This window comes from Mesocricetus auratus, unplaced genomic scaffold, assembly GCF_017639785.1.
Source record: "Mesocricetus auratus isolate SY011 unplaced genomic scaffold, BCM_Maur_2.0 Super-Scaffold_2245, whole genome shotgun sequence".
Taxonomy (NCBI): Eukaryota; Metazoa; Chordata; class Mammalia; order Rodentia; family Cricetidae; genus Mesocricetus; species Mesocricetus auratus.
In genome coordinates, this window is record NW_024429180.1 from 7,141,273 (window position 1) to 7,162,071 (window position 20,799).

The 20,799-nt window shown below is 45.1% G+C and overlaps 1 protein-coding gene across 2 annotated transcripts in view; it reads right to left on the minus strand.

Moving 5' to 3' along the window:
• The window catches only part of Gpc6 (glypican 6), a 979,345-nt gene extending 966,730 nt beyond the window's left edge, over window positions 1-12,615 (minus strand). For both annotated transcript variants that reach the window (XM_005079407.4, XM_005079406.4), the window contains exon 1: window positions 12,456-12,615. In XM_005079407.4, coding sequence (XP_005079464.1) covers window positions 12,456-12,615 — 160 coding nt within the window. The remainder of the gene's footprint in view (window positions 1-12,455) is intronic.
• Between the last annotated feature and the right edge of the window lie 8,184 nt (window positions 12,616-20,799).

A 20,799-nucleotide genomic window follows, 5' to 3' on the forward strand; every position in this document is an offset into this window, starting at 1 on the left:
ATAATGAGACCAGGTTCCAGGTAAAGAAGAAAGTGGCACTCAGACCATAGCTGCCTGAGCGTGTGACTCCCTGTGTCACCTTTCCATCAACAGCCCAGTCTGAGAAACTGACTCAAATCCATGTGCCACGTAATAAAACAAGATGAAGAACGCACCGCCATGTCCTCTCTTTGTGTTTTTAGCTCCATTTTAACCATACTGATACATCACACATTTCCGACAGAGCACAAAAAGTGCATTTGTGTACTGCTAAGTCTCCCTTCAAAGCACATGGCCGGTGTCTTGTGAGCAATGCTAAGATCTCCAGGTCATTTTCTGCTGGCAGAGAAGGGGGTGGTAAGTACGAAGAGCATCCTCCTAGCAGATGCAAGTGTAGGGGACAGATGTCTGCCACTCTGAGTGGTGCTTCATATCAGGTTGGACGGGCCTTTAGAGGGACCACATGGAAATCTAAGAGAAAGGAACCTAAAACCACATGGAAATCTAAGAGAAAGGGACCTATTCTCCATTGCAGACGCCAGCCTGAGCTTTAAACATTCCACGTGACCTCCAGATGCCTAATACCCCCGAGGTCTCTGAAAGAATGCACAAGGGGATGCTGGGTGATCCCCGTGGGGAGTAAAATCACAGTACAAGCTTTCCACGCATTACACTCTTGTTACTGTAAAAGTGAACTCCTCTTTGTCCCAAGTTCGAGGCAGACCAATGGCTGCAGGTGGCCTAAGAGATCACTAATCAAAGGGGACCAAGGAGCCTGAACTTCTGCAGAGGTGACAGATGAGATTTAGAAGTGAAATCCAGCTCTTCAGATGGAGGGCTGAAGGCTGTGAAACCCTTTCTTAGGCAAACAGAAAGCAGAGGCCACTGAAGACATCTTGACTTGCTTGTAGGTGACCTCCACTTAGAGCTCAACAAAATCTCTCTCCTCTGAAGCCAATTTCTTGGTATGAACAGGCGTAGGGATCTGGAAGGCAAGTGACTCAGGTACAAGGACGGTTTGTTTCCTAAGTCAGTTACCACCACTTGCTCCCTTTGCAATAAAATACTACACTGAACTTTAAGAAAATAGAATGGTTATGCCTTTTGAAGAAAAAAAATTAGCACTTATATGTTTTATATTTTGTTTCATCAGTCATTATGTTAAAAAAATACAAGGAAAAGCAAACAGTTATAGGACAATAGTTCTTTTTAATTTTTTTCCAGATAAAGGTTAAAGCTTCTGTCTGATATGTAGCAATGCATTATGCACAGTAACCTTCTGAAGTTCACCTCAAAAGTGTTACTGACTTTAAGCTATTCTGACCCATTAAGAAAATAAGAGGAAAGTATACATGCGTCTTCAGCAGACTTCAAAAGGCCTCCTTCCCTAAAGAAAATAATAGTTGCCTCCAGTTCACCGCAACGCTGTGATGGTGTATCCAGAGTTCCTTGAGAGCCCTAGAGGAACACTGGCCCCTGAACACAGCTGCTCTGAGTCTCAGAGGCACGAAGGCAATTTCTTAAACGTCCAAGAACTGTACCAGGGGCTCTCCTGACAATGGTGAAAGTGTGGAGCCCTGGGGGGCGCGCTCAGGACTGAGTTGCTCATCTGTCATTAAATACACTCAAAAACGAAAAACGGCCATCTCCGGACATAGTCTCCTTACATAAGAACCCAGAGACTGGGAGAAAACAGCTCGTTGTGTACCTGTAGGCCGAGGTGGGGATAACTGAAAGAGGAGGCAGAGGGATAAATAAAATTCCTGCAGAGAGGATAAAGGGACAAACGAGCTTGCCGGGGTAGCAAGGAAACTCGGGGGCCTTGCAGAGAGAGTCTCCTGATTCTGTTGCCCATTGCCCCGACCAAAGCTACACAGAGGGACCCTTACTAATGCATTGGCAGCAGCCCGCAAAGTCCTTTTGGCTCCAGGCACAGGGAAGATGGCTGTTTTCCTCAAATTCCCCAAATGCCCATGGTATAATATAATCTTAAAATGGAAAAACAGTCTGGAGAAATAAACAGTGCAGTCTAGAGCGTCTGAGGTCTCTCCTGATGTATCAAGGTAGAAAGGACCACAAAAAAAAAAAAAAAAAATATATATATATATATATATATATATATATATATATATATATATACACGCCCGACTGCATTTAAAACCCACGCAGCACAGAACTCGGTGTTGCTCTTAAGAGACTCAAAATGACAGAACCAACAACATCAGCACCAATGAGGAACATTCCTGAATACAGGCTCGAAGGCACAGCCTTGGCGTACTCTGTCAGACACCTGGAGAGGCAGCACCCAGACATTTAGTGCAGGCAGACCTTCAGCGGTATCAACACACGGCATTCCGGGAGATGCCCTCATCCAGGTCCATGGCTTCTTACTGTGGAGGCACACTCTGACCACCTCAAAGGAGGATGGAGGAAAGGGGGAGGAGGGAAGGGGGGAGGGGGCAAGGCCTCGGAATATGGAAGAACCTGAAGACAGGAGTTGCAGGGGCAGGGGCGTTCCTAATGACTCCACGTACACCTCCTAAGATGACCCAGGCTCTCCATAATTCCTACATTTCTAGAAATTGTCGGCAGCTTGGAATAGGGGCTGATGAGAGAGTTTACACAGAAATGGGCAAATGCTACAAAACTGGGTGCCGCGTCTCATGTTTCAGTTCACGCCTGGTCAGAGCGAAGAAAGACCACGGAAAATGCCTACTTGATTCATACAGCCTAGGCCATTTCTCTCAAATTTCTCTGTCACCATTCAATTGTGGGGGGGAGGGGGATTGTTCTTAACATGGAAAACATTAACTCAGCAATCCATTGGCCCTCAGCCACCAAATTGGGGTCTAACTATGTCTACTCTCTTGTACAACCATATTCCTTTCCTTCCCTTCCTTTCCCTCTTCTCCTTCCCAGCCTCTTCCCTTTCCCTTCCTTTCCCTCCTCCCCCTCCCCCTGCCCTCCTCTCCCCTTTCCTTCCCTTCCCAGTATGACCACAGCCAGCAAGTCTGGAATCAGAAGTACATATCTATTTGCTTCTCACCGGTGGATATGGGGGGGGACGGGGGGGGGGGACAATCCCTTTCAGCGCCTTTGGCGATGACTTCTGATGTTCTAGTATCATACGCAGATGTCTTAGAACAGGATCCAGGGGCAGAACGAGGAGCAAGCAAGGGCCCCTGCAGATACTATAAACACACAGAGCTCTCTCACATCTTTCTCCCTGACCGGCATTGGGACTGTTGCTGTGTGCAGAAACGGTTGTATAAACCAAGTGAGGAAGGGTTTTCTGTGACCGGGAGCCAAAAGCATCTCAGCTGATTATTTTAGGCAAAGGCTTCCAACAGCTCCCCTTCCTTGTGTGCTTGTGCTGGAAGTCTGCGTGACCCAGTCTGGCTTTCAAGTTCCTTTTAAGTTGATCGAGGTTTATGTTTTTCTCCTCTCTGATAACCGCTGTTGCCCCTTCTTTTTCTCCCCCAACCCTGCTCTGGGTCTGTCCACTTCCCACGCAGAGATCCGATGCAGACCTCAGCTGGGTCTGGAAGAACCACCACTCTGGTCCATCTTGCTTACAGTGCTCAACCCATCTAAAACACTTACTCCCATCTGTCAGTGCCAGCCACCCGGGATGATGACCTCATCAGCTGAGGACATCCAACGATCTCCAGAAACCCAGCCCCACCCAAGCTGCTCAATATAATTTTTTTATCACTTCCAAATAAATTCCTGTCTGTATTGTCCTTTACACACCCACTATCCACTCCACCCTGAATTCCACCTTCTCCCGCCACTCCCTCCCCAAACACTGCCCATCCTTCGACATTTCTCCTTCTGTTCGGCCGCTTCATTCTTTGATTCCTGTCCTAATTATCAGTACTGACATTTAAAATTTACATGATCCCCCAAAACATATTTAGGGAGGTGATGATAAAATTTAAATTGTTCTCATTTTTGTTAAAAGACTTAAAATGGTTTTCACAGTACCACAGTCCAAAGACAAAAATCTAGGAATGAAACTGTGTGTTTGATTACCCAGCTATTGGTAACCTGACGTTTACTGAGTATTAATAATTCATCCAGCCCTATTTGAGAAATCTCTAACAGCCATGCTGATGTTCTTGGCAATCTTATGCCGGCTCACTGGTGATAGTGAGTTTTGTATGCACTAAAAAACAACATATAAATTATACCAAAGTAAGCCAATGAATGTTTCCTAGACATGTATTTCTCTTTTAATCTCTCTCTCCCTCCCTCTCTCTCCCTCCCTCCCTCCCTCTCTCTCTCTCTCTCTCTCTCTCTCTCTCTCTCTCTCTCTCTCTCTCTCTCTCTCTCTCTGTCTCTGTCTCCCACTCACTTACCCTCACTGTTCACACTAACAATCTTAGGCAGGACCTACTGAAACTAAACATTTCATGATTCCTTTTCCTGGTTCCAGAGTCACCACCCTCATTCAAGACGGTAGCTCCTCCCTTCTTGAGTTTGTGTTCTTCACGTCTAGTAACTTCTCTCAAAGAAGTGAAAACAAGCAAAACCATGGCCAATTCTGGTGGAAATACTTCTCAAAGGGCCTCCTACCCATCTCAGATTAAAGGCCAAAGCCTTAATAGGGAGTTCAAAGCATCCCAGGCCCCAGATGGTCACTTAGATTGTGAGGGAGCAAAGTCAGTCCTTTTAGGCATGAGATCTACGCCACTGAGCAGTCTCACCTTCCAGAAGGGCGAGGGGTCAGGGAAACCTCTGGGGCCAGAGTGGGGTGAGCAAACACAGAGCATCCTGTGTGTGTGTGCGTGCATGTGCATGAATGTGTGAGTGTGTGTGTGTGTGTGTGTGTGAGCGTGTGCTTGTGTGTGCGCCAGCGCGCGTGCAGGCATACATACTGGAACTTGACAATACGTTAGAAGTGTCTAGAGCAGAGCTCTGTAAAGGGCTCAGCATCTTAGGGGTCTTTCCCCAAAGTTAGTTGCAGCCATGGCAAGCAGGACTGACGTAGTTCACATGGGATACTAGGCAGGCAGGCCCTAAATAGATAAAACACCCCCCCAGCCCTCCCCTCCCCTCACCCCCCTCCCTTAGTTGATTTACACCTAAAACAGCTCAGAGTGTAAACCTAGAGTTGAGCATCTGTTAAGGTCTCAGTCGAAGGACCAAGCTGATGAACACAGAGCTGATATTCAAGGGTCTGTCTGTGGGCCCCTTACGTTGCTAGTCTAGCTCTTAGGTTCTGATTCCCAGGTTTTCCTTTGTCACACATCACTTCTCGCCGCAGCTTCTGAGATTCTTCTCGTGTTTTCCAGTGTTCTCATGGACATGTCATATGTGCACCTTCTCGCGGTTCCGGTCACACTGCATGTCCTTGATGGTGCACGTCTAAGGCCCTCTGTTTAGATGCAATGATACCATAAATCTGCTTGCTTTTAGAGAGCTACACGCTTATCTCAGCTGGAATCACTCAACTTTCAGTGATGCCCTGAGTTTCTTCTTTTTTTTTTTTTGGCTGGGATCAAAGTTCCCAGGAACTGCAGACCAAGCACAAAGCACAGGGAATTATACATAGCACATACACAATAAACACTCATTGCCTAACTGAGCAAAACGCCTGAAGTCACCAATAAACTAGATGCTGTTTAAAGGTAGAATAATTTCTGTTTTCCTTTGTTACTGTTCCAAGAGTTCCAGAATAATGGTAAGTGGGTGATGGGGAAGTCCTGTGTATATGTCAATAAAGCACTTTTGACCAATAGGGAAGCAAGATAGGTGGGACTAGGAGTCCAGGAGGACTCTGGGTAGGAGAAACACAGGGAGTCACCATGTAGCCCGCCAGAGAAGTAAGATGTCTGTCTGGTAAGAGAAATACTTAGATGGATTAAATACTTAAGTCAGAGCTAGCCAGTAAGAAACAAGCAAGGCCAACAGCTTCATAATTAATACAGCGTCCTGTGTGTTATTTGGGGACTACAACGCGGCAGAGCCCAGGTGACTGGTGGGAAAAAATCCAAAGCAGCTGGCAAGGAAAAGGCATCTCTGTACAAGTGGGTGTCATTAAAACCCTAATTTCATCTAGATTACTATAACACAGAAATTTCGACACCAAGACTTATCACTGCGAGTTTGTTTACACGTTATTTGTCTAATATTTCCCTAACAAGACATTTAAACGTATTTGTTCTTGCTTGGTTGGTTGCTTTCTGTCTTTCTTGTCGCTCTTGTTTTTTGTTTTTTTGTTTGTTTGGTTTTTTTGTTTTGTTTTCTTGGGTTTGTTGTTGTTGTTGTTGTTGTGTTTTTAGACAGAGTCACCATGTACCCCAGGCTGATCTAGAACTCTGCTCTCCTTGTCTCAACCTCCTGAATGCTGAGATTACAGGCCCTCCACACCAGGCTTGACAATACTTTCCAAACGGTGCTGTAGAAAACACTGGCCTTAGTTCAGGGCTATCCTGAGCTATATGGCAAAACCTTACCTCTAAAACACAAATTAACAAGCAAAAACAATAAAAACTTTCCTATATCAAAAAAAAAAAAAAGAAAACACTGGCAACTGGATAATGTTAGATAATTGGTATCCTACTTAAAGTTAAGTTATATGGAGTGAAAAGATATGGGAGAGTGGTTTTGGAGGGTAAAGTAAGATAACACCGAGATCTTGAAAATATTAATACAGTCGTTTCTACTGTCTAGACAGCTCTAAATCTCTAGCCTTGTTAGAACTCTTCAGAGGTATGTAAATTATGAAAGAATTGTATAATGTTACCTTTTTATGCTTAAATAAGACAGAAGCTAGGGTTAAATCATTTAGCAACAATTATTTTACTACAAGTTTTACTGAATAAGTCACATAATAGAAAAGTACAATTTTGCATTTTATGAATATCCAGAAGTTTAAATACTATTTCCTTATATAAATCAATAGAATCCTTTCAAACACAATATTTTAAGGACAGAATGCTGATAGTGGCCTACATTTCTAGTCACAAACTATTAGGAGACAATTCAATTAGAAGAAATGGTTCTTATGTAGCAAAAAAAAAGTGTGTCAGTCCTTAAACACTGAGAGATTACTCTCTTAGTAAGTCAGCTGGGCTAACTTGCACACATGAAGCACTCTCAATTGATTCCTAGACGAAAAATTAAGTAAGAGCTCCAAATAACCTGGATTTCAGATGGTTGTGATACCTGGAAATAGAGTAACTATTTCAGAAACCTGGTGACTTGCCAAACCATAGAAAGAAAGAAAAAATGAAATTCAGCTAATTAATTCATTTATGACTCAGTTCATCCAAAGGACTTTGAGGCAGCCATCCATTGACAATCCAGAGGGCAGAGATCAGAAACCTTTGAGCAGGGCAGAGAAATGGATCTTAAAGAGTTTATTCAAAACTGAGTTGCTGAATACAGCCATAAAGGGGGAAGAATGAGCCCTCACTGTCCACGGATGTTACTGTGACATCTACATGTGGACTGCAAAGAAAATGGGTTAAAGCCAAGCCTATATATGTGATATATATATATATATATATGTGTGTGTGTGTGTGATATGTGATATATATGTGTGTATATATATGTATATATGTATATATATTTGCACATCCATATGTATTTAAGGACAGAATATGGACTAGAAACACAACAACTCTAGCAGAATATGAAAAAAGTCCTATTTTCAAAGTAGATATTGATGTAAATATCTGACAAACTGACATCAGTACATGGAGATAGTTTCATACTTTCTTTATTTCATTCATTTTTTATTATTTTTGAGACTGTCCTGTAACTCACTCTGTAGACCACGCTGGTTAAAAGTGTATACCACCGCCACCCAACAATTTAATGGTTTCTTAATATCCAACTATACCCCAACTCTCAACATATCTGAGAGAGAAAGGAGGGTAAAACACATATCAAAAGACAGTTGGTTTTAAACTTTTGTCTTATGCTGTGAAATTGATTCTAGCTTCTATTCTCTGGATAATGATCTATCATAAGTTTTCTTGGGCTAACCTAATATTACATGTTTTTGACCAAGCTAATACTCTAGCAGACCCAGTACACTGAAAGAGACCAATGCATGTACTTTATACAACATGACAGATACAACAAAATGAACTGGAAAATGATTTTGGAAATGATGGAGGTTGCAACCCAATATAAATTCGGCATTCACAACTTGTGGGCATACATAAATGGATATGCTGGCCAACCACATAAGACATACATACAAGAGGGGCAAAAAACAGGTCTTGTATGTGTGAATTCAACAAAATGCTGGGGGCTTAATTCTGTAGGACCATAGGCCAAACTAGAGGTTGTTGGGACTCCTGGGTTTGAATTTCCTTTTAACCCTTGTTAGCTGAGTATCCTTGGGCGCATTACTGTTGTCTTTTTATCTATAAAATATGACTAGATCCACCATGGTCTAAGTTAGTAGAAAACCCGAGTAAGCAATATTTCCTTTTGAACTATTTTTATAACTATTTTGTTTTTGAACCGACATTTATGTGTGCATTTGAGAACCATAGCCCAAATATGGAGGTCAGGGGACAACTGGTTTCCTCTTTCCCCTGGGGGGGTCCCAGCCATCAAACTCAGGTTGTTAGGTCTGGCAGCCGGCACTTAACCAGGGGAGCCATCTGGTGCTGGACACATAATTTCTATATATGAAGTGCTAAACAAAGTTACATTAGATAAATAAGAAAAGAGGAATCCCCATTAAGCTAAGAAGTTACTCTGAAATATGAGATATTATAAAAATACAAGAAATCCTGAAGCAACATTTTCTGACAAGTCTCACTGTGTTGGAGGGAGGGGGTCAGAGTGGGTATGAGCTCATGAATGGGTATGAGTCTGTGTGTGTGTGTGAGAGAGAGAGAGAGAGAGAGAGAGAGAGAGAGAGAGAGAGAGAGAGAGAGAGAGCGACCCTGTACTGGAGTGTGAGTGTACGTGAATGTGTATGTTCCTACGAGAGAGAGAGAGAGAGAGAGAGAGAGAGAGAGAGAGAGAGAGAGAGAGAGAGAGAGAGAGAGAGAGAGAGAGAGAGAGAGAGAGAGAGAGAGAGAGCGACCCTGTACTGGAGTGTGAGTGTACGTGAATGTGTATGTTCCTAGAGACACAGTGCCCTGTGTATTCCGGGCAAGCACTCCACAGCTCATCTGAACCCAAGCAACTGCTGACATCTTTTTGCTCCTTCGTTTGTTTGCTTTTGACACAGGGTTTCTCTACAGCTTTGGAGTCTGTCCTGGAATTCGCTCTGTAGAGCGGGCTGGCCTAGAACTCACAGAGATCCGCCTGCCTCTGCCTCCTGAGTGCTGGGATTAAAGGTGTGCGCCACCACTGCCATGCTGCTCAGGAACCCTTTGAGATGCTTAGCATCAGCCAGAAAGGGTAATTACTGAGCCAGGAGGGAAGGGAAGCATGAACCTTGATCAGCAGTTCCCTTAAGAGCTCCTGATGCTCTTAGCCTAGGATCCTCCCAGGAGAAGGGAAACAAACAAGGCCACTGTGAGGGTCTGGAAACACCCCTGTACCACAGGAATCCCCCAGTATTAGAATGGATCTCTGACAGGGGCTGCAGAGTGGGCTCCTTTGGAGGTTTTCCAACAAGGAGAGTGAATCTAATCTGCCTGCAGACTCGGGTTTAAAATCAAGGCTGAGTAAAGATTGATGGTGCACACTCCCCCTCCAATGGCACTCACTTCCTAAGAGCTGAAGTATATATATATTACCTCCAGTCCCCTCTGACAGCTTGAAGAGCATCTCTCTAGCCCGGAAGAGAAAAGGGCAACATTGTCTTACCATTGTGAGCTTGGAGTAAAACTTCAAAAACCTTGAGATTAAATACAGTATCCTTAGTGCTTCCTGTTGTTTCACTGAGGGAGCTGCTTTGCAAACATGATGCTAAACTGGAATCTGCAGCCTGGAGAGCAGCGGTTCTTTTGGGTTTCCTGACAGACTAGCACAGGCCCTTTCTCAAGCAAAGCCCTGATGTGGAAGTAAGGCAAAGGATGAAAAGGAACTTAAAGAAAGGACAGCCCCCGCACCTATACGAGATAATTAAATGTAAATATTACCAAGAGCTATGGAGGAGAGGAAGCCTGTGTTTATTTAATGGTGATTCTTCCAAAAGCAATAGGAAATGCAATTTACTTTAGCACTGTGTAAAGTTTACTTTGAAAAAAAACATATAAACAAACCAAAAAAAAAAAAAAAACATGCTCCCCTCCCCCAAATAAAAAAGCGCTTCAGTTACCTTACAGTGCATTATTTTCCTATCTAATGTTCCTTTGACCCCGGGGAAAACATGGACCTTGATCCTGTCAACCAGCATTGGATGACACTGGCCTTAAGGTCAGTTAAACTCACTTAAGTCCTAAACTTGGTTTAAGTGAGTTTGGCGAAATGGATGTATTTTCAGAATTCAGAGCTATTAGCAGTCTGTGATTTTTTTAAGGCGGTAGGAAAGAAGACAAAAGAAAATATACGACAACCTGAACCCTTCGCAGTTAGACTACTTGCGAAGCATGTGCACAGTCAGTCACAGGGAATGTTCCCCAGCAAAGTAACTGGTGACTACAGAGATTATTTACAATGCACTCTGATAATCAGGCCCGGGATGGGGCTGAGAGTCAATGCTAGTCTCCTGGGAGGCTCCTCGACTATTAAAGAATACCGATGCAATTTTAAAATACTTAGCTGTTTTCTTATCTGAAATCATATTGGGAAATATGTATGTTTAAAAGATACAGTTTTAAAATGGCCAGATTAGAGGAGAAAAACTAGTTCCTAGAAGGGATCCCTATTCCAAACCTTTTAAAAGTTGAATTTCCTGAGATTTGAGGAGTTAAAAAGGTGAAGCTGATCTTTATCAATTAATTAAAAGGAATGAAATTGCAGTAGACAAAGGGAAAGGAGAGTTCAGAAACTTAAGCAGCCGCAGGCGCAGCCCCTTTCTAGTCATTGATTAACAAATTAGGGAGTGCTGGCGTGGGGTGGGCGAAATCCCGGAGACTGAGGAGCAGTCTCTTAATTCACTGCAGCTTCTCCAGCCTTCATGACCCAGGGAACTGAACGCCTGGCTGGGAACTGAAAGGACCTCCTTCTACTTAAAGCGCCGCGCTGTTTGTAATACGCGAGCATGGTTTATTTTCCTTTTGGCAGTGCCCAAATTGATAGAAATGTGTTAACTGCGACATAAGTAAAGACCCTCACTCCTACAGTTTAGAGATCGTAATTCCAAAACTAAGACGTTTTAAGATAACTGCAAGTGTTTCCCATCAGTCCGCCAGTCCTTTGGCAAAACGCAGAGTCTGGTGGCGATCCAGCGATCTGAGGTCACTTAGGACCTCACTCAGCTACCCGGTTTGAGCAGCCCGCGCCCTCACATCATCTCCAGTCTTCCCTTGGCCTCTTTCAGCTCAGTTCCCTCTCAGCTAAAGGATTCTCTGTGCCCCCCCCCACACACACACACACATGTTTCATTCACGGAGCCCCCAAAGAAGCTGGGGTTGGGTTGGAGCTAAGAGCCGGAAAACACACACCCAGGCTGCAGCGCAAGTGGCTGGAGCCCGAAGGGCCGCACACTCCAGCTCCGGGAAGGAGGGTGGGGGCTCCGGAGGAAGGGATGCCTGCGATCCGGCGAGCCACCGAGCGCCCAGTGCAGACCCGGGAGACGAACGCCCCCATCGGGTCACTCGCTCAAGTTGGTTCCGCGCGCGCTAGCGCGAGGCCGAGCCGGGTGGCCCCGGTTGTCTCCTCGGCCCGAGTGACCAACCGCAGTCGGGAAAGCGCTGGAGCAGCCGAACGGGAAAGCCCGCCCCAAATCCCAAATCCGAAGCAGCCAGGCTGCGAAGTGCTCTCCCGAACCCCCGCCACAGCCCCGGGGCTCCCACATGCAGATTCTGGGGACCCCGGCAAGGCGTCCACTTAGTGGCCGGTCCCTAGCCCAGGAGCCCGGCTCTCGGTCCCGGGGATGCAGGGACCCGGAGAGCGGAGCTGGAGTCAGAGAAGCTCCGCGTCTCTCCAACGCCCCCGCCGGCGCGAAGGCGGGAGTGGAGAAGGCGCCACTCAGACGGTGGCGCTGGGAGAACTGTGGCCGCAGTTCTCCAAGTTTGCCCCGGCGAGGGGCATGCGATGGGCGCCTGGCTTCGGTCGCCTCCTCTCGAGCTTCCCCGGCTCTCCCCAGTCTAGGCCAGCCACCGAGGTAGCAGGCGGGGCGCGGGAGCAGACGGCGGGGAGCGAGGGAGGGGACCAGGCTGCTCCCGCGTGTGCACACAATGAGGCGGCCGGCACGCACACCTTCCCCTGGCCGAGGAGACCGAGCGAGCCTCCGGTCGTGTGCACGGAGGCAGGGACTCGGGGGTTCCCCCAGGAGCCACCCGGCGGAAAGTGAGCAGCAAGTGAGCAACAGGGGGGCAGGGGAAGGGACCCAGTCGCCTCTCGGGGCTGCAGCGGGTCTCCCCCCGGGAGCTGGCGGCCGCGCTTACCTGCGATCTCCTGGTAGGGGATGTCCGCTAGGCTGAATCCCTTGGCACCGTAAGCCTGGCGGACCTCGCTGCAGCTCCGAGCCTTCACGTCCGCCGCGGCCGGGAGGGACAGGAGCAGCCCGGAGAGAGGGAGAATCAGAGCTCGGATCCAAGAAGGCATGGTGCAACATGCAAGTCCACCTCGGCAGCCCCGGGCTCCCCGTGCGCTCGCCCGCTCGCTCGCTGGCTCGCTCGCTCTTCACCTTGCCCCCGGGGCCAGCCGAAAGCCCGCCAGAGCCCGAGGCGCGCTCCTTAGCCGCTGCCCAGCGTCACCCCCTTCCGCCAGCCGAGGGGGACGAGCCGCGCAGCCCTCTGGACCGCGCTCAGCAAACTTTTATAAGCCAGATGGAGGATGGCAAGCCAACCAGGGCTGGCTTGGGGGATGCAGCCGGCTCCGCTCGCCTCTCGGGGAGAAAACCTTGCGAGAAAAGGCGAGGGAAGGGGAGAAGGCAGAAAAATGTCTTTTTTCTGTTTTTCTTTCTTTTTTTTTTTTAAATACCACAGTGGGGGCGTTCAGAGCAGCGGTCCGAGTTCTGAGCCGCAGAGTCGTGGAGCGCGCGGCGAGCTCGCCGCCTGGCCAGCGTGTGCGACGAAGGTGGGACCGCGCGCGCCGGCTCCCCCCGCCCCCGGAGGGAGATGGACGGGCCGGCGCGAGTGTGTGCGCGCGTGTTTGTGGGTGTGAGCGCTGGGCTCTTCGGGGAGGTGTGCGCGTGGAGGTATGTGATGGGGATGTACGGGATCCAGGGGGGAACCTCGGCTTCACACGGACTGGGGGAGCCTGTGCGAGTCTTCTCGAAAGAGGAAGAGAGAAAATCCTGGAGACTGACACTGGAAGCAAGAGGGAAGGAGAAAGGAGGGGAGGGTGGGAGAGAGAGAGAGAGAGAGAGAAACGTGCTACCCAGTGCACCGCCGAAATTCAGAGGCAGAGTCGGCCGCAAAACCTGGAGTGGATTGCGAGCCACTAGCTAGGAGGGGAGAGATTAGAAAGGCAAGGTCCCTATTTTCTCAGTCTCTTTAAGGTCTCCATACCCAGCCGAAATGCTACCTTTCCTGGCATAAATAAATCACAATAAAAGGACAAAGTGTTTGGGGCGAGTAATTGTGATTGTGCTCTGTTTTTCTGGAGATGAAGAACATCATATTTCCAATTGTTGCTCTTGCCCACGGTGGAACTAACAAAGCCTGGGAAGACTGAAAAGAAACCTGGGAGCATAGCAGAGATGCCTGTCTCAGTGGCTAGCTGCTTTAGTGGGTGCACATATTAGACAGCCATGGGTCTTTACTTTCTCTCTCTCTCTCTCTCTCTCTCTCTCTCTCTCTCTCTCTCTCTCTCTCTCTCTCTCTCTCTCTCTCTCTCCTCTTGATTCCTCAGTCACTAGGCTTGGGGGTCTCAGTATGTAAAGGTAAACCAGCAGATGATTCAGGCACTGCATGAAACCAGACACTGGGAAGGGCATAGTGTCTTAATTTTCTCTCATCAAATACTCTCACCACACTAACCTTAGCGTTGTCTTCCAAGTTCTCAGAACCCTCAAATGGAGAAGCTAGACACTTTCTCCTTCCAGTTCTGTGAGAATCCATGTTTAACTAAGTTCCTTGGGCTTTCCTAGGCTAATGAGCATAGAGATCTAACAGGCTTATGTTGGTCAGAGCTCCTGAAAATGACAAACCAGAAAGAAAAAGGAGGAGGGGGGATGTAGTGGGGTAGGAGGATGGGAAGGAGAAGAGAAAGAGGAAGAAATATTGTTCACTAGCATGGCCACGTGGACACAGTTTTCACAGTCCTTGAGACATCACCACCAGGAAGGTCAGGCCCAGCTTCGTGGGCCTTGGCTTTAAAGCCTCAGGAGGATGCTCTCCCGACGACTGGTGACCAAAAACAGGCTCAGGAAGTCTGAATTCTTCTGTTGACCTCTGTCATGGGCACCTTCATCAACCGCAGCCTCACTGAGTAGGATGTCCTACATCCTCTTTAACCCATGGTCACTAAGACTCAGGAGGCACTTTCACAAGCACATGGTAGAGTGCTTGCTTTACAGGTACCATGGCTTGTGTCCTGTCAACCCCAAACTCATGCAAATGCCAGCACTGGTGAAACTAAGGCAGGAGGAGGCCGGCCTCCTTGAGGAGCTTCCAGACTGTGGCAGTCCTTGTGTCAGAGGAGGTGGGAAGGGGCCTGAAAGGAAGGCTCGGCATCTAAGGGAACATACTGTTCTTGCCACACTTTGATCCCCAGCGGGCTCACAAACACCCATAATTCCACTCCCAGAAGCATCAGCCAGATTTAAAATGGCAAAAGAGCAATCTTTTCCTTCCAGGAGGGCACACAGCAATCCTGAGCGATGCCAAAGGTGGTCTTCAGGATTCCACCCCCCGTGTGTGTACTGAGATGGCTTGTGATTATTTCAAGTTTGGCCGATCGTTTTGTATGTAATGAGCAATCAACAGACATGCAGCAGTGGCCTGCTGTAGCCGCTGTACGCTTGTAAGCAGGCCAGTTGCATGGAAAGTTACTATTTCATCAAGCTTATGCAGATGAGCTTAAATTTACTGGGCAGGGTCAAACAGTTGGGGGTTGGTGTGTGAAGTCTAGTCATCCCGAAGAATTAGGCAATTGGCCTAGTCTACTTATTGAATAATACTGCTTTGTTTGAAGTAGTGTGAAAAAAACAAAGTCAGAATTCTATCTGGGGGCAAAACCTTGATGGGGTATTGGAATGAGCATGTGGTATGCTAGAAATTCATTTAAAAAAAGGTGACTAGAAATTTAAAAAAAAAAGCATCTATGACTTAGATAGAAATGTTGGCCAAGAGCTTGAACCCCAGCCTCCATGTTTATAGTGGGCACAGTAAGGAAAAAGAAGAGTTAAGAATATTATACAGAGGAAGAAAAGAGAGAAGCAAGAGAAAATTCATGAGGAGATACCCAGAGTACTTTGCTACCATGTAAAGGCTTTAGGTGTGTGAGATTTATAGGGAGGTGGAAAATGGGAAGAATATGAAGATAGGTTTTGAAGAATAGATTTGTATGATATGGTGCTTGGTTTGGTAGACAAGAACAATCATTGAAACTCTGAGGTTGGTCTTGTTGGAAATGCATGTATGGACACTAAGACTCCTGTTTCCACTCCACTTCCCTATCCCTGCTGGATTGCAGAACCCTTGGAGCCATAATATAGATGGAAGTTTAGAGACTTCAAGGTTGAGAGAAAACAATTTGGTCTTAACAACCACAGGCAGGCAAATCAGGTAGCTTCTGTCAGTCACCCTGAGAAATGCATTTGTGGGTCATGTACTCACCCAAGGAAAGAATCTCATTTGGCCTAAGTCACTATTGGCCACCCTTTTCCTGTTCAGTTAAATATTATGGAGTTGGGGTGGAGGAACCACTTCTGACCAAGATGAGTTAAGATGAAATTTCTAAGAAGTATTCGTCCTGATTAAAAAGCAAGAGGAACATGGGATAGCAGACTAGTTGAGAGAGCTTACTGGTCTTCCAGGAGACCCAAGTTTAGTTTTCTGCATTCATAGCAGGTGGATCACTGGATCACAACTACCTGGAACTGTAGCTCCACCGTGTTCTCTAAGAAAGCAGGCTGAGCAAGTCATGAGGAACAATCCAGTAAGCAGCTCCCCTCGTGCCCTCTGCCTCTGCGCCTGTCTCCAGGGTCCTGCCCTGTTTGAGTTCCTGCCCCAGATCCATTCACTGATGTAAGTGAAATGATTTCCTCCGACGAGGAAAGGCGATGTGGAAGCCAAACAAACTCTTTCCTCCCTAGATGCTTTTGGTCACTGTTTCCTCACAGCAAAAAGAAACTCTGAGCTGAGCTGAGCTATGTTTTTTTTTTTTTTTATAAAATCTTGTTTTTAAGAGGAAACCCTAAGATAAATAAATTCCTTTAAAATGTTTTAAAGAAATCATTATTTTTAAGGCAGGAGGCTCCTTTCACCTCTGCCTCTTGACTCCTCAGACCTAGGTGGCTGCATTGTGAATAGGAAACGGGGAAACAAGCCGTTGCTAACAGAGACAGACGACAGAGAAGAAGGGTGGGAACCCTCAAGGATCGCTGCCTTCCTATTTGCCTCACCACGCCAGATCCAGACCTCTGGATACACAGTCGATAAGTGTCCTGCTGTCTATGTATGCTACCATTTGGGTTTTCTGCATTTTCAAATGGAAACAGTGTAAGCACAGACCAATCTGAAGTCTAAGAGAGAGAGACTGAAGGCAAGAGACAAATACAGCGAAACTAATTGGAGGTAGCATTATGGAATCCATGTGGGGAGATTTTCCAGCATGGGTACAAATCGCGGTGCACATCAAAGACATTGGTGCTGGGAGGATCATAAAGAGGCCTCCAGGGACCCCAGAGAAGATCAGTATCACCCTGTGGCGCGTGCCGGGACACATGGAAGCACGTGTAAAATTGCAGAAAGAAGAGGGAAGCCTCGGGGGTACAAAGGCTGGGTGCTTCCGCCATGCAGACAGGGTTACTGTCAGTATTCAGGTGGGTTTTCCACAGGAAGCTTCTAGACTTCGGGGGAAGACTGACACCAGGTATCAGATGAACTGAAATGGCAGATTCATTTAAATGTTTTCTTCTCTTTTCTACACCATCCATGTTTTCTACATGAAATTCAATTTTTGAATAAGGAAAAAACATATTGTTTTGATATGAATGCCACACTTTTAACATGAGTGTGCCTGGTATAATTTCCAGAGAGAAATACAGTTCTTACCATTTATCTCCCACATGTAAAACACACAGCTAATAACATTCTTCTGTACAAAATAAAACTTTCACCTATGACACTGTTCTTGTAACTTTTAAGACTTGATGAAATTGACCTATAATCTCAAAGAATTTTTAAAAGATATTTCTAAAAACTGGCTTGCTGGGGTCAAAAGAAAGACAAACGGGCAGAATTACAAACTTGAACTTCGTCTAGCTCTGTTGTCTTATCACATGAATGAGAAACTGGTTGTGCTTTGGCTTTTATTTTTGTGTACTTTTGATCAAAGTGGGCATCTTATAAAAGCAAGGGAAAGGACTGTGAGTGTCTAGTCCACACTGTAGCTTGGCATAAATCAAAATTACTGAGTTAACCTGCCTCTTGAAAAGCAGGTTTTGCCAAGAAAACACCATGAGAAATCTAACAGCAACTCCACAATGCCCAAATAATGGAAGGTTAACAAGTTACAGAGAAAGAAAAGGGAAACGTGAATGAAAAATAAAGTAGAAAGAGTAAAAAAAAATCACATTTCATTTGATGATGTACTGAACACTACAGTTCAGTGAACAGTTTTGGAGTGCTAAGTATGTATCTCATGCTGGTAGACACCAATCAAATTGTCTTTATTGCAGCCTAGAACCAGTGGGTCTCCTGGATTCAATGGAAGAATCTAGACACCAAGGACAACATATTCTTCTTGTCCTGCCATTTTCCTCTAAGACTCTGAAGACAGAGCTGCTAAACTCAAGAAAAGGGACTCATGGGATCTTCTTGATCCAATTTTGCCCTATAGTCATGACGGGATTTAGCCAAAAGATGAAAGGAGCTGCAATTATTTAATATATACTGGAAACACAGAAAATAAGAGTATTTCATATATTCATAAGCACTACTCATATTTACTTGAAATATTACTGTAAATCATCTAGAAGGTATAAACAGGAGATATGTTCAGGTATTACAATGACTTAAAACACTACTTCCAATCTTCCATATTTATTAATGACCCTAGTGCCTGCTCTCCATCTATTCTTATACATTTAGAATGTGCCTTAGGTTATTGAGTACATTTAAATATTAAACAACAAAATACATGCTCAAAAATATGCCTTAGCTGGGCAGTGGTGGCGCACGCCTTTAATCCCAGCACTTGGGAGGCAGAGGCAGGCGGATCTTCTCTGTGAGTTCGAGGCCGGGCTGGACCGACAGCCTCCAAAACAATACAGAAAAACCCTGTCTCGTAAAACCAAATATATATATATGTACATATATATATATATATATATATATATATATATATATATATATATATGCTGTTACTGCCACTGTGTGCCTTGGAACAACCTTGGCCAATGTGATGGGTCTTAGAGTGTCTTTTTTGGTACCATCATTTTTTTTTTCCTGCAAAAGAAAAGGTTTCATTTGTATTCGATGGCTCACAATACTAATAGACTTCTTTAAGACTGTTATTATGTAAAGGTCGTCATGTGTTTGGGAAGCCTTTTCCAATCAGCTACAGAAACGTGAGATTGACGTAAATGAAAACCCTGCGGCAGCAGATGCATCACCTTGCACCTCCCTCCGTCGCTCATTCTGAATCCAGACGTGAATGCTGTGAGAGGCTGTTCTGTGGCTAAGCAGTCAGGCTGACACACCTAGATTATTGGAACCATGCATCTTGGCAGGCATGAGTCAGTCCTTCTGCTTCTGTGAGAGACGAAGGAAGCTTTGCACAGTTCTCGTGTCATCTGGTGGCGGAAACAACGGCATTCCTCAAAGGCAATTGCTGCACATGTTGCCTACCTCCACCAGCTGAATACATTTCCTCCTTATAGAAAAATCTAGCAGATACTAAAGGCCCTAGGTGAATTCTTTCCGCAACAAATAAGCATGATGATAAACTTAGTTTCTGAGAAAACAAAAAAAAGATGACTCATAGGCAAAATACTACTGTTATTACTTTTCTATGCAGTCATACTATCTTTTAGATGTTTTCCATAGAACTTTAGCAAGACTGTGATACTTTTATAATACTTTGACCAAGCTTTATTTTTCAATTTAATATCTTTATGTAAGAAAAGGATGAAAACAAAACATTATTTAAAGAATAAATCATAAAATCTCTTGAACTGTTTAAATAATCTAAAGAAAGCAAATCTAGAGCAAATATAATAATACTGATAGGAAGAAACATTGCTGTTTATAATACAAAATTTGTTCTCATGATGGGGGAAGTGATCCAAACATTCTACAATAATCAACATAGCCAAAGTTTTTTTTATTTTAATTAGGCATATTACCTCTAAACACAATGACTAGAGTCATCAAATCTCTTATAAATTACTAAGAAAAACAATGAAAATTGTAAATGGATTTTGCTACATGTACTTGCAAGTCAAAGTCAATGAAGCGTCTCTGTTTCGTGTTACAACACTAGAAGGCAGTTCTCATTCTGTGGAAGTTGGTGGAAAGGATTAGGGGGAATGGTTCTGAAGGCAAGCAGTTTGCTTTTCTCTGTCCACTGGCTGCAGTCACACATGTCTAAGTGACCATTCAATGACTATTGTTGGTCCTAAGAAAGACAGAAGGATGGTGGAGAAGAAAACAGCTACTATGGTATTAAGTACCAGCTTTGCAGAGAGAGCCCAAAACCTGCATTGAACCAAAACCATAATGTCAGTCAAAGAACACACCAGAAATTTGCCTGATACATTGTGCTTCCTTCTTTGACAAAGGCAGTAGTTGTGTTACCTTATTCAGTGATTTGTTTTGGAGGTATTGGGCTGATTCAGATTCCTAAAACAACAACAAAAACCTACCTTTTTGTAGTAAGCGTTCAATGTCAGAGCAGGGATGAGGGGAAAGCTTTTCAAAATTAATTGTTATTCATATAAATTGCCAAATGCTAACCTTCGTGGATAGAAAGGGAATACATGGACATCAAAAGTACAAAGATGGGGAGCTTTTTGCAGTTTGTTCCCTGTACCTACATTGGTGAGCTCCCAACCAGGACATCTGATACCCTCCTGTGGCCTCAGAAGGCACTGCACTCATGTGCGCTCACCCCATACAGACACACACACACACACACACACACACACACACGCACGCACGCACGCACGCACACACATACACACAATTAAAAAATAAAAACTACAAAGAAATGCAAAAATAATCTGTTCCTTATTACTTTGTAGGGTCCTTATTAATGTCCGGGAATGCACTCCTATCTTTCACATTGAACAAAGCTTCTTAACCCATTTATGGATACATTAAATCCAAATGTGTAACATTTTAAGAGGTCACTAAGAACTAAACAAAACAGCAGTAAGTCAGTAGGCTTGTGGCTGGTTCAGCAAGTACCAAATACCAATATTTTTATATCTTTAGTTAAAGGAAAATCACAGTGACCTGATCTGCACCACTAATTGGTAAGCGCAAACCTAGAATGGCATTTCATTTATATAAAATATCTATGGACAGCACTCAGCACCCTGCGCTGCATCTGTTTTGTGTGTGTGTGTGTGTGTGTGTGTGTGTGTGTGTGTGTGTGTGTGTGTGTGTTGTTTTT